The sequence below is a fragment of the Diuraphis noxia genome, unplaced genomic scaffold (assembly GCF_037042655.1).
Source record: "Diuraphis noxia isolate RWA-SAM2 unplaced genomic scaffold, SU_Dnox_SAM2 contig0002, whole genome shotgun sequence".
NCBI classification, from domain to species: domain Eukaryota; kingdom Metazoa; phylum Arthropoda; class Insecta; order Hemiptera; family Aphididae; genus Diuraphis; species Diuraphis noxia.
This window is the reverse complement of record NW_028301712.1, coordinates 34483042-34497977: the sequence shown is the minus strand read 5'-3', so window position 1 is coordinate 34497977 and position 14936 is coordinate 34483042. Positions and strand designations below refer to the sequence as shown.

General features: G+C 27.5%; 1 protein-coding gene across 6 annotated transcripts in view; it reads right to left on the bottom strand.

Moving 5' to 3' along the window:
- The window catches only part of LOC107165584 (Kv channel-interacting protein 4-like), a 150527-nt gene that overhangs the window by 40961 nt on the left and 94630 nt on the right, over positions 1–14936 (bottom strand). For all 6 annotated transcript variants that reach the window (XR_016190164.1, XM_015513906.2, XM_089218890.1 and 3 more), the window contains one exon: positions 3119–3334. Coding sequence is in view for 5 of the 6 variants with exons in the window: in XM_015513906.2 (XP_015369392.1) it covers positions 3119–3334 (216 nt within the window). In the remaining variant the exon portion in view is untranslated. The remainder of the gene's footprint in view (positions 1–3118; positions 3335–14936) is intronic.

Below are 14936 nucleotides of genomic sequence, written 5' to 3'. Positions count from 1 at the left end.
TTAATAGTTATATATCTATGATATAATTCATTATATTTTATATGTATATAATTTATAGGTAGGTTGATAGGTATAGTTAAACCAGACAATCACAGGAAAATAAATAAATACATTTATCGATATTCTGACCTTAGGAATTTTTAAGTTAATCTATTAAAATTCTATATTTTAAACTAATTAGACTATATAGAAGAGGACTGTAGCAATACAAACTTTTTTTTAAATAAGAATCGCCCGTTTTTACAGCGATATCTCGTTTTTACGACGATTCATTGAGGAGATAATTTTTTTCTAGAAATATAGAAGTATTATAATTACAATCTGAACTAGTATTCAATATAGTCTCTAATAGTTATTGAAAATTAACAATGTCTATGTTAATATTTTCAAATATATAGAAGTTTTAATGATATGAAAATTGCCTGAGTATACTGAGCACTACATTTGATATTACATTTCGTATTTATATAAACACATTTTTAAGGACTATTATTATTTTTATAATAAATATTTTAAAAATCAGAAACTATGTATTATAAATTTAGATTTATGCATGGGAATTTTAAAATAAATATCTACTTAATAGCAATTAGTAAATAGTTTACAGTAAAAAGTAAAGTTCTAATTTTAAAAACAGAATTTTCTATTATCACGGGATACTCGTGAAATGATACAAACTATCTTAGCGTTTAAAAATATTGCTTTTAATTAATATACATGAAAATGCTTAAAATCGAAAATTCAATAAATGTATTATCATAATAAAAAAGAATGTGATCATGCTTGATAAATCATCATCCTGTATATTGTTATATACTTATATTATGTATTATAATGGTATATATCTGATCAGTTTTTTTTTATCCGAACGAAGATTTACTATACCTATTGAAAACGAACATTATTATTGCACGGTTTATACTGTCTACAATATGAGCGGTAGTTTTTAAAGGTATACGGTTTTGGATACACTATACAGAGATAATACGCTGGCGTATTTCCAATGTGTGTATTGGACACGTTTTCAGTAAACCGACAAATACATTTATCCGCGTGTTATTAAAAGATTCTGTAAAAACTAATAATGATTTATAGGAATTGTTATAAAGCGTACGTGGGTTAAATGAGCGTACGTGAAAAGGTACAAAATAAGAAAAAGAGCCAAAACCTATCCATATAATAATATACTTTTATCAACTGTTATACAATGACAATCTTTACCATAATTTGTCACCAAAGATATTGTTATAATAATGATAAACCGACACGTGTATTAAAAATTGGCTTAAAATATTCAATTATATTTCTGATGACTTCTATGGCATTTGGATAAATATCCAAAATTGGTCCATTTTGAAGTAGAAAATAATATTATAATTTTAGTATGTTCGCACGACGGACAACGATAATCTAACAATACTAGAACCGCTTGCGATATGTCTGTCAAATGCACTTTTATGGTGTGTAAATCTTCGTATCAGGGTGATCATACATTATTACAATGTTTCGAATAATGGTGTTGATACCTTATAAAAAGTGAATGTAATGTTATTATAATATATGTTCATGAGCATTCCTCCGTCGTCTTCAACATACTCAACCACGATCTATGTTCCCAAATAGATAAGGATTTATGAAGTTGAGCTAGTGGAGGCCAAACTTACTAAAATATATTGTTCAATTTCAACGATTTTTTTTTTTTTATAAATCGTATTTTATATTGAGTTATGCGTACCTATAACGTATTCCAATAGTTATAACATAAATTAAAAAAATAAATGTTGCACGTACTTAACAGTTAATTACTTCTTATAATTATTATAGTACTCTGGTGGGATCTATAATGGGCAATCAAGATATTTTGACGTACGTCCAAAATTCCTGGATTATTTAGAAATAATTGGTTTTAGGGCTTATCGTGTTTTTCGCCTATCGTAGTATTTGATTTTATCATGTTATTGCAATTCGTGTTATGTATAATAATGATTATAAATTACTATTGTACCGCAAAAACTTAAGACCTTAAAGCCGAGTTCTCGTTGCGCTTGGTTTAATGTCGTAGAAAAGTAAACCGATTAGCTGGGTAGTTAAGACGACGAATACGGATACAAAACGGCCATTACTCGATGATGATATTATGTATTCAAATGTACAAAACAATTGACGAAAATTTCCGGATTGTTTTCTTAGAATTGTTTAATGTTAGTGTACGTATTAATATTATGTTTATAGTTTTAGATTGTACCCACAAACGGTGTTGACCTATTTCACTAAGCAGACAGGATGGGCAACGCGTACTAATTTTCGTCCCGTTTTCCGGCTCGTACAAATAGTCGTAAGGTCCAAGAGATAGCCGCCGATAAGGCTGAGAGGGGTGCACCGGAAGAAAACAATTAACGTCTTATTTATTGTACAAATAAATAACAACGCCAAACGCGGTATCTCTAAGAACAAAACACCGATTTTATTCAATATAGCAGGGACTATTGTTATGTTTTATTATACAGATTGAACTGTGTTGGTTATCTTGTACGATATTGTCATATTGTAATGGCTTTATCTCGGTTGGTCGGTTGCGTTAAATTTCATTCAGTCGTCATCAACGTAATTTACATAATAATTTCACTATGCTCGGGCTTTATAGTTGCTGTCATGACTACCATAATTTTACGTATTTTTACAATTCATAAACTATCAAACGAGACACCAAAAAAGTGAGACAGTGGCAGTGGTGTAGCTGAATTGCCTATCAGAGACTCCGTGTTACTATTGTATTGTATTATTATTTACTAATAATATATTATCTACTTAAAAAAAATTCAAATTTTTTGTTACCTGGTACCTACCGAAGAAAAAAACGGAACCAATACTAAAAGTGGGTAAAATATGATTCGAGAGAGTTAGCTGTAGTTGCTGAATATAACAATTCATCAAATTATATCATGGTGAATAATATTATAAGCGGTATGACCCACGATTTACTGATTCTATGCGAAAACCAGAAATAATTAATAATTATACGACTTATTATTATATTATTCATTACATTTAATCTAAACCATATCATGTCGTGTTCATTTGTAAAAGTTTTAAATAAAATATTAATGTGTAAACTCACCTGGAAGACGAAATCTACGTGCGCGGCCACCGTCGTGCCGTCCTTGAGCCACGGTTCGGCGAATTTGCCCATCAGTTCGTAGATAGCCGTCACGACGCGTGTCATCTCGTCCCGACATATTTGCCCGTCACCATCCAGGTCATATAGCGTGAACGCCCACCGGAGCTTGTCGTCAACCGATCCCCGCGACAGCGTCCACAGTCCCTGCACCATGTCCTGCGAAAAAAAAAATAACCATTGACGTTATTACACGATATTGTTGAATACTATAGAGATTTTCAACTATATAATCGATATTTATTCTCAATAAATGTTAAAAGCCACTGCATTTTATAATATATTGTATCTGGCAAACGACAAAATCATCTCCCTGTATATTATATATTTGTATGGTACAATAATACAATATTCAAAAATCGTGGTCGATCGACGTATTCCAGATTCTCCATAGTTTTGTGTTTACATGCCATATAATAAACTAAGATTCAAAGTGACGGTTGTGCAAAGAAATTCAAGTCTTTGTAAGCATAAGATAAAACAGGCTCCATAATAATACATCGGATATTTACCTTGCATCATCTATACATAATGTATATTGTATATATTATTATGTATATGTGACATTAAACTTACGGTATAGGTAGATACATAATACAAACAGTAGTGTATAATATTATACGCATGATACGCCCAAAATACACGATCGACGTATAATATACGCGTAATATGATCACGTTTGTCCTAATCTGCACTTATTTAAATCTAAATAATATAGGTGCCCGCGTAATATGATTATGTTATATAAAACTATTTTGTGCGCACTGATAATGGATTTAATTCGATATTGTTGTACGTACTCATTTCACTTTATTAGATAAATAAGTAATCTCCAAAAGTAATTGATTAAAATACGTTATGATTTTTTGTACAAATATTTATAAAACGCAACTGATTGAAATTTGAAACGCATCTAAGTTATGTGTACAGATTTCGATCCCTGCAAGTATTATAATACAGACACGAGAACTATCATTATAACATCAAGTTGTCTTAATTCCGACCCAATCAATAGAAAAAAATGCCATCAACTATTTTTTTTTTTTAACACCAATATTATAGGTATAATTTCCGTATAATACCTTAGTTTTGTCTTCGCAACAAGGAATTCAAAAATTGATTTTGAAACGTTTAATTTTAACATTTTAATCAAGTTTGATGTAACGTAATCAATTTCTTATGAGTGGAAGAAAAATGTTTTCATTTCGATAACTTACTGATTATACAATCTATGCATAAAAGAAGAGAATATAGATAATTCTACGATAGAAAAGGTGAATACGAGTAAAAAAAAAAATGAACTGATACATGTTTTGTCACGTTAATTACCGTAAGTGTTTCGGGGTACAAACTTTGACATGTCTAACTAAAAGGTAACACGACGCCGCGTCGGAATGTTGAAAAGTTTACAATATTAAGGTATCGAACAATGACTGACACTTGTGTAACAGGCAATATTGACCATTTGTAGTTATTTTAGTAGTCACCCTCCATCACTCTTTCTAATCGACATACAAGAGGCAGACTTTAGTGTATCTCACCTGCGTTTTTTGAAATAAAATGGAAACATATTTTCAGTAAAATACTAACTCTTCATACTTCACTGTTTGGAGTATACTACTATGGCTACTGATTTGGTTTCATTAGGTTCACTAGTTTCACTAGTTGGTTTTTTATGTGTTTAATCAATTTAATGAAGATCAAAGAAAAGTTTGTTTATTATTATTCTTAATGTTATTGAAAAAGGTAATCAAAATACAATGAGCACTATTGTGATATTTAAAATAAAGTATACGATGACAGTTTGATATTTTATGTCCCTAGCTAAATCCAACCACTGTTATATTTTTAACGAACTAATAAGCTTGAATACTTCCATAATTTTCATTTAAAAAAAAAAAAAAATAGTGCAATTGCAAATATGTCAATAGTAAAAAATCCTGCATGGTAATACTAATATTATAACAACAATTATATGGTCATCTCATCAATATAATTTGTTTGTACAATAGCTGATAAAATTACAAAATTTCAACAGAACTCTAAATATTCTGTTATACTGATGAAAATTCTGTGTTTGGTATGCTAGTACCTATACTACCCAGCTATTTGTGTTATAATAATAATATACTGAAAGAAAAAATCATTAAAATATCATGATCATTGATTAAAACAACTATACATTTATTTGCATTCATTTTCGTATTTAGTTTTTAATTTTTCCTAAACTTGTATACAATGGTTTTGGTTGAATGGATATTTGATGCACCAAAGTCTATAATTTTGTGATACGAATGGGAAAACACATATTACTTCGTCGAGACTATAATTTTGATTATTTCGACAATAGAAAATGCGAACATGGTCATTTTATGAGATTGATTTGTGGGTTCAGACCAAAAGGAAAATCATAAAACCATTTGTTGTGACATTTTAGTACAATGAATAATCAACTTTTCAAAAATATTAAACAATGAATGGTTGTTGCACGTGAGAGACATGACGTTTTCAATACAGCCGGAAACAAAAAAATACGTCAGAATAGAGAAAGGCCGACTGAGAAGTACAATGTTCAAAGTGACGTAAATAATAATATTCTATATATGGACATTTATGTGGTTTATAACTTAACATACATACTCTAAATTTATTTGCAAATCACTGACAATTAACTATTTAAAAAAATAAAATATTATTTCATTATATTATTGTGCCCACTGTTTACATTTTACAATATGTTTATTCATGATTAAAATAATTAAAATATATAAAGAGTGATCTATTTAACGTATAACACGCATTATTTCAAAAACCCTTACATTTTTTAAATTCTTTTCGTAATTAAAATCGTTAAAAACAACATCTTTGTAAATAAATGATATTTTGGCAATTTTTTTTTAAATACAATATACAACTAAAGCGCATTTCAGTTTCATATTCCCGAAACAGAATATTAAAAATAACGATGTATACAATTTTGATTTCGGATTGGTGGTTTATTAGTTGTAAATAGTATTTATATTTTAAATATGTGGAGCAGTAGACAAATAAATTGAAAGGCAGGGGTATCACTCTATCCAACATATCTAAACTTAATACTCGTATATCTTAAACTACATTACTTAGTCCAAAATTGTATTTTGGTTGATAGTATATTTATATTATTTATATTGAATTTATATTACTTGTATCTAAGTACATCTTAAGAATAATCTGATTCAGAGTAATTGACTAAAAACAAATATTGCCTTAAGAAAAATTAAACTGTTAACATATATATATATATATCAACAGTAAATAATAGAAAAAAAATATTTTTTATGGAAAACTGTGTTTTAAAAACTAAAAATAATTTAAAAAATGTAAAAAATGTTTTCTAAAGCCTTGATGGTTTTTGAAATTATGAGTTTCTTATTTATGGATTAGATGGTATAAAAATGATAAACTATAATTTAATCTTTAAAGGATAATAGTGAGAGAACGGATTGCACATATGTGTATTGTGTTGCAGGGGTGGATCCAGAAATTTTCTAAGGGGCACCCATTTTGAGGAAATTTAGTTAAATTGGTCTTTCGATTTTTTGGCAAACATTCTATTTAAGTTAAAATTGTATAATGATAATAATAAATGAATATTCTTTAATTACTATATACTTATTATAAATGTATTACCAATTTATCATTTCTGAATTCTGATATGTTCATCTTTACTACCATTCTATTTTATAAGTTGTTCGATGTTTTGTATCAACTTAAATTCAAATAAAACACTGTTTAGTTCAAATGTAAAACTTTATTTTATACTATTTAAAAATAAAATAAAACAGAAAATTCTTATTATTATTATAACTTAAAATCCAATTTTCAATTTTTATCATTAAAAAATGTATTAATGATATTTTAAATATTTCCAATATTATTATGGATATTTATATTTTTGTGAATGTATAACAAACCTAGACCTATTAAACTTTCCTCGCTTATTTTAGATCTTAACCATGTTTTCAGTAAACGTAGAGAAGAAAAGTTCCTTTCTGCTGCAGCAACAGATATTGCGAGAGTGATTAGGATGTTAATTAATAAAGACAATACTGGAAAATAGTCACAATCAAGTTTGTCTAAAAATATTATAGCTGATGTTATTGTTGTGAGGTCAGTATCTGATTTAAATTTATTTTCTAACAGACATAATTTTCCTCTAATTTTTTGTTCAATAGAAAGTGTAAGCTCACCAAATAACACACTATATTGACCAGATATTTCTTTAATTGATTGATTACATTGTTCAGTATTTTTGAGACATTTCATGGGATTTGATGGCATAAAAAAATTGAGATTAAAGCATTGCATTATCAATAGAAAACTTATTATCAAAATCATTTAGCACTTCATCTAGTATAGGAATATAAATTGATATTCTCCAGTAACCTTGACTGTCTTCTTAGTTGACTCTAATATAATTTCTATAAGTCTGCCTTTCAGTAGTCTTTGGAAGTTTTAGTTAGTGCCTAATTTTAACATCATTTCAACAACATTATTATAGGTATATAATATTAAAGTACTAATTTACATAATTTCGTTTTGTACTTAGTAATTCTTTAAGTTCTTTTATTTTAGTAGTAGCATAAAAAAGGCCTGATAAATATTGATCATAGAGTATAAAAAAGTCATATGGGTGATCTATGAACCTATAAATAATACCTACCTATTGGATTATCAATAAAATAAAATAAAATTACAAAAGCCATAAACATTATAAGATTGATAGTTATATTATGTAAGAAATAACTCAGCACAATACAGTATACATAAACCACTAATGTTTCATTTTGTAATAATTATTATAAATTTTAATTATAAACGTGTACTAATAAGAATTATTTAAAAATAATAGTCGGGTATGTTCAAAAATAATATCAAGAAAACTGAAAAACCAGCAACCACACAAGTACACAATATCACAAACACAACTACACAAGTACAAGTAAACAACGCGAAGAAAATCAAGATGTTTTTGTATTATTATATTATTGCAATAACCACAGACCAGAAATCTCAAAAGTTAATAGTGATTAGTGAATTGATTGATACGATAATTTTGCTAATTGCCATAATAATTGTATTGTACAATTTAAATTTAAAAATGATGGCTAGTTCAATATTATATTTCGATAACGACGATCGGACGATAACGCCATAACTGCGTGCCGATCGTGCAGCGCATCGTGCCTAAAAATTTTTTGAATGTAATATTTGTTTTTAGATTTAATATTAATATTAATCACAATAATAGCAAAAGTAAACATGTCGAATGTAGGTATAACCGTTGTGGCCGGCTATTCGAGGTATAAAAAAGCTTCTTACTATCATACACAATTATTATTTATGGAAACATTTTTTGCAACTAAATACTGGCTGAGAGGATGGCGCGCACCCCCTCCGCCACCCCCTGGATCTGCCACTATTGTGTTACATAATAGCATGCAATTTTGTAATTGGTTTTTTCATCAATACAGTACAATATATAATATATTTAATTGATATCAACAAAACAGACATCGTTGATTGAACCACATATTTTTTAACACAATGTAATATTTAATTATAGGTATAGTTGCTATGTCTCACAATAAATTCATTCTTCAAATTGAGAATCAACTAAAAATATATATGTATACCGAGATCCGATTCCAAAAATGATCATACAACATGATGAGTTCAAGTGAGATTTAAAAAAAAAAATATGTACAATAATACTGTTTTCATAGATTTTCTATAGCCATAACAATTTGAACTCGACCATGTGACAGACTGATGAGTTTCGCAAACCCTGAATCGTTTTTACTCCTTTTCGCGATATTCAAAGTGCGTATTTTCATTAATTTTTGGCCAACCTAACGGGGTCACTCGACCACGGAAAATTGTGGTCTGGCGTTGCGGCAGCGGCGTGGCTAACCTACTATACAGTAATTAATACGGCGTACGGTTTTCGGCCCATCCACAACCCTTTTCGCATGATATACGTTTGATATCGTTAGGTACATGTTTCTAATACAATACATTCAAATGTACGTAATCTACAGTATTAATGTGTATTAGTTATAATAGGTACTACGTAACTTTATTTTCCGTACACATCGTAAAATATTCAGTATACTCAGTACTTATATTATATTATAATAATATTATAATACACATAGTATACAGGGTGATTCATTACCAAGTTTTTTTTAATAACTGATCTAAATATTTTAATTTTGAAAGATTTTTAGTATGAGTACCATATTTAAAATATTTACTTTTTAATATTATTAAATGAGTGTCTTGTAACGTTGCCTATTTATTCCTTTCAAATGAGATTTACCATTGTTGCATATTCAGCATTTATATTATATGATATTACACGTATACTGTTTATACTAACAATAATCATAAGTATCATATTACGATCGGTCAGGACTGTCCATCGGTTATTAGCGAGTAGAACTAAAATGTACGTCATTACGATTTATACTGCTAACAATAAATGTTTATGTTATTATTTATATTAATAATACGTAACAACCTTTTTTTTTTTTTTTTGTAAATTGTTGAGCAAGAATCATTCATTCAAAATCATTTTATAATATACACATTATGCATATTGCATAATGTTATCGTTATTATTATTATTATTATTTTTTTTTTTTTTTTATTAGGAAAGAGCCCTCGGCAGCATAGGCCATTGGGCTTACAAAATATGAATAGCTTAAATTAAAATTGTTATTATTATTATTAGAATAACAGCATTATAAAAACAACTAAAATCTTGACTACGTTTCCACTATGACAATGAACATGTTAAGATGTTTTAATTTATGGTTCCTTATTTTAAAATTATGATTGGATGGTATTATTAAAGGATGAAACGGGAAAGTGAGTATGTTTTGTGAAACACCCTGTACTATACTGCAGTCGCGTTACTTTGGTTTTACGGATGACAGGTTTTTGGCACTGTTGTTAATGCAAATAAAAATACGTAGTAAGTACCTATTATGACAAGTTTTCAGACGGCCATTTATTATTAATTATTTAAATATACATATATTGTATACAGTTCGTTGTTGATAAACAATACTGTTTTTCTAGTTCAATTCATTGTTTTGTTAGTTGGATTATCTGATAACTCTTACGTATTTTTATGTATAATGTGTATAGATTATAATTATAATCTCACAATGCCACCACGACGTAAAAACTATAGTAATTTTTTGTAAATCAACTTCGGCAAACAGTTCGTCTCTTAATTTTTATTTCTTATTTAGTTAATCCAAACAACGTAAGTAGGTAATAATAATAATAATAATAATATTAATACAATATATACTCTTCATTTATTATGTTAAACATATATTTTTTCTTATGAGTGTGACTGAATTTTTTTATGACAGTTCTGACATTTGTTCATGATATTATAAATACTTAAGAAAAATGTTTCTAGCATTACGTGTTGGAATGATTAATTACTAACAGCTCTCAAAAATTGTACGTTACACATCAATTAATATCGGCCGACAGTGTAGTGATACATAAATACAATATTATATCAATTGTCATTTAACCTTATTACCCGTGTAAAAAATGTAAGTTTGTGAATTAAATATTTGATTACTGTTCAAAATATAACTTTAAGGGTTTAGCGTGTGGAACATTTAGAATTTTAAATAGGTACATGAATAATAGTATATACCTATTGTAACGGAAACAACTGACAAATCTAGTTTTAAGTAACTGTTCAATAAGTAATGACTTTTTTCATAATAATATTATTTTTAAAATTTTATTTTTCATTATCATTATATTTTTACTATCTACTACTAAATAAAAAAAAAAAAAAATTATTCAGAATTGGAATTATTACCTACATAATATTATACTTCATTAGTTCTCAACGTTTTTCTATTCACGGCGCAATGTTCCAATGGAAGTTTTCTCTGCAAAGTTTTCCTTGTAAAATCAAGATTTGCCATAAATAAGCCATATTTTGAAGTTACAAATTTTTTTTCTCAGATTATATTCTACGACGCCTCTGTAAAGACACTGTGGTTCTCATGGGCCTAATTTGGGAATAACTGATAAGTTATATAACTACAACTCTCTGCTACACCCCTTATAATGGACACAATATCGTTTATACCAATTAGACGATCGTTTCATCGTTATTATTGATGGTTACCCCTAATATTGCGTAATGTACAAAACTACTTTGACATAAACCTTTGAGTTTTGGTTCAAGAACTACATTTCTGTTATTGCTCACGCATTTGGTTTAATATATTGTGTAAGAAAAATAAAATAATACTAAAGTGATACAATGCAAAATCCCCTAATTGTTGATATATATTTCAATTTGACAGTATTTAATTAACCTAGTTTATGGTACCCAGATAGCTAATTGGATCTAGCATCAAACTAGTATGGATGAGGTAGGTAGGGGATTGGATGATTACAATTTCTCTTGAAAACCTACCCGTAAGTACTCACTATTTTGCATTATTATAATTTTTCAATGTGATCTTTAAGTATTAACACTGGTTAATTTGAATAGTTTTTTTTAAAGTATAATTTTTACATAATTTGATATTATTGGAAAACAGTGTTTAAAAATAAAATCTGATCTGTCATTAAATATTTTTCTCATTTCTTACTTATTTTAATGATGACATATATTTTTAGTTTTACATTCCACGGCAGAATATTGTTTTGGAGTAATTATTTGTACATAAAAATCTATTTATAATAGTTCCACGAGTGGTTAATAAGTCAAAACTTATGATTTATAGTTATTTATAGTTTTGATAAATAGAGTAGTGGTCTAGTAAATAATTTATCTGGCATTCCTGTACCAACTTTTCTCCGCTCATCTAAACTTTTAAATTTAAATACTTTTACATACAGTTATAGGTACCTAACTAGGTACCTAATTAACTAATAGCTCGAAAAAATGAACCATTCAATGTTTGTGAACTTCAAAATGTATTCTCCTCCAAAATATGATAAATATGATATATTATAATAAAAAAAAAAATAAAAAAAAAAAGATAATTTAAAATATAATTTAGCAATTATGCAAAATAAATGTTTTAAATGGATAATCTATTCACTTAATATTTAAATATATCATAAGTTAGAATATATGTATATTTTACAACTAATCTTTAACATTGTTTATAATGACCGTACATGTACATGGTTACTATTTCCACAGAAAAATAAGTAGAAATAAAATAATTGAACAAATTAAGTCGAATACAAGTATACCTTACCGTCTATACTCTATAACTATATAGACTTAATATTATCATAAAACTAACAAAATTGCCATAAATAAATATTTTTAATAGGTATAAAGTTTGTAATTGCCTTATAGGCACTGGGATCGTTTTTATTTTTTTTATGGAAAATCAATAACCATTAATTCAATTACAGTTTGAATAACCAACAAGTCATTATTATAAAATGCATTATACCTACCTACGCTAGTAGGTCACACGGGGCTGACATTTAATGATGCACGTGACCTATAAATGTCAAGTCACAGAATTCATGCAATTAATACGTTAATTGTATTTTATTTAAATATTGTTGCTAAATATTCGTATTTTTAATTATAATTTTTGTATAGAACTTTATAAGATTAACTTTGAGTATTGATGGTATACAAATAACTGTTTTAAGGAAAATAACTTTTTCGTATTTCATACTTATAGTTAATCTATCTTCACATCTCGAAAGCTAAATTAATATTCCCAGCTTATTTTATATACTTATCGATTTATCGTTTATATATTTTATTACCAAAATGAAAATAATATTTCACATATTATTGTATTTTTATGGTTTTTTTTTTTAATCAATCCACATTGTAAAAGAAGAAAATATAAGATACGATAAGTATATACATTTTTGAAAAGTTTGTAATATAAAAATATATATTATTTTTTCTAAAAATATTTTGCCATTTATTTATTATATGATAACATTTTTAAAGGTGTTTAACATAAAATAATATATAAATAAATTTAATATTAAAAATTGTAGTACCTACCCATTTATATAAATAAATGTGAATCAACTATAATATGCATGTTTTATAAAAAAAAAACTGACAAAATAATATGATTTTGACAATATTGAAATATATTATGGTATTTTGAAATTGTATAAAATATATCAAATTATCGATGATTAATCAATCAATAAAATTGATCCAACTAAATATGATTTATTATTTTTTCTACAGCCATAATAATTTAAGCAAATATTGTAAGTATTGATATTTGATATACAACGGGAGAACATTTGGGAGCAAAGTGCATATGTTGTGTTACATCATAAGTCAGTTATTAATATAATGCAATATTATAAATGTTATATATCGTAAAAAAATATGAAGTCCTTATTTTTATTTTGTTATAACATTTTATATTCACGAAATACGATATCTGTTAAAATTATGTTTTTGTGTTGGCTTACTGAATACTAGGTACCTACCTGCTATATTAAAATATAATGTTATATCGTTTTGCGTTCGATAATTATTACAACATTATAGGTAATAATATTTATATTATTTTTCCGAAATGTTCTTGCTTTAAAATATTTATTGGTTGTTATATACTATTCTCGACTATATCATAATGGTTATTTTATAAATATACTACGTACTGAAAGTAAAACATATATTTATGTTTATTTGTATTTCAGCGAATCTTGGGTTTTGTCAATGGGCTACGTACAAGTTGATCCAGAGTACCTGTTTACCTTCATCGATACCATTGAGTTGATCACCTGGGGGTGATTAAGAGGTGCGGGCTGCATCCGAATTGGTTCCCATACCTGAAAATTGACATCCAAATTGGTTCCCGACATTCCACGAGACACACATACGAATTGGTTCCCGATATTCTAATGAATAAATAATAGGTAGACAAGAAACTTTTTTATTGCGAACATGTTTTAAAAATCATAACAACAAAATTGCTATATTAATTTTTTTAAATTTCTAATAGAAATTTTTAAATTTTGCTTTAATATGAACTTATATAGTATTATACGAACGCGTACACATAGGCAGACAGTTAGATGGACAGCTGTATAGGTTTGTAGAGATACCGTTATCGCACTGCGATAAACACTTTCAAAAGGCGAAATACGATCTAATAATATTATTAACTAATCGTTGTTGTATTATATTGATATGGACGGAAATTTAGTCGATACCTACTCGTTAGTCAGTACTGTTGTTAGTAGTGTGCGTATAGTGATTAAATTTTCATTTTTGTTTCCGTTTGAGTATCAAATATGGAATTCATGTACAGTGAAAAATTTTTTAACCATACCTGCATAATATGTAGACAGTCCTAAGTCTGTATAAAATGGGAAGGAAAATTGAAAATGCTTTTTCCCGGGAACCAATTCGGATATACCCTTCGTAACAACCCGGGAACCAATTCGGACGTTTGGGAGTTGATTCCCCGGGCCATTATATTTTTTTTCATTGTTTAGTAAAATATTAGCATAACTCAAGAAACACCACGAGGAAGTTGGCTGACAAGTTTCTCAAAAATGTTGTTTTTTTATTATTTATTAAAACATTATTAAAAACATTTAGTAATTAGGTAAAAAAAAATTAGTCATTTAGTAATTTGATAAAAATGTCTATCACATTGTTTTTATAAATTGGTATCTGCAGGTAATACATATAAAAATAGATTATACA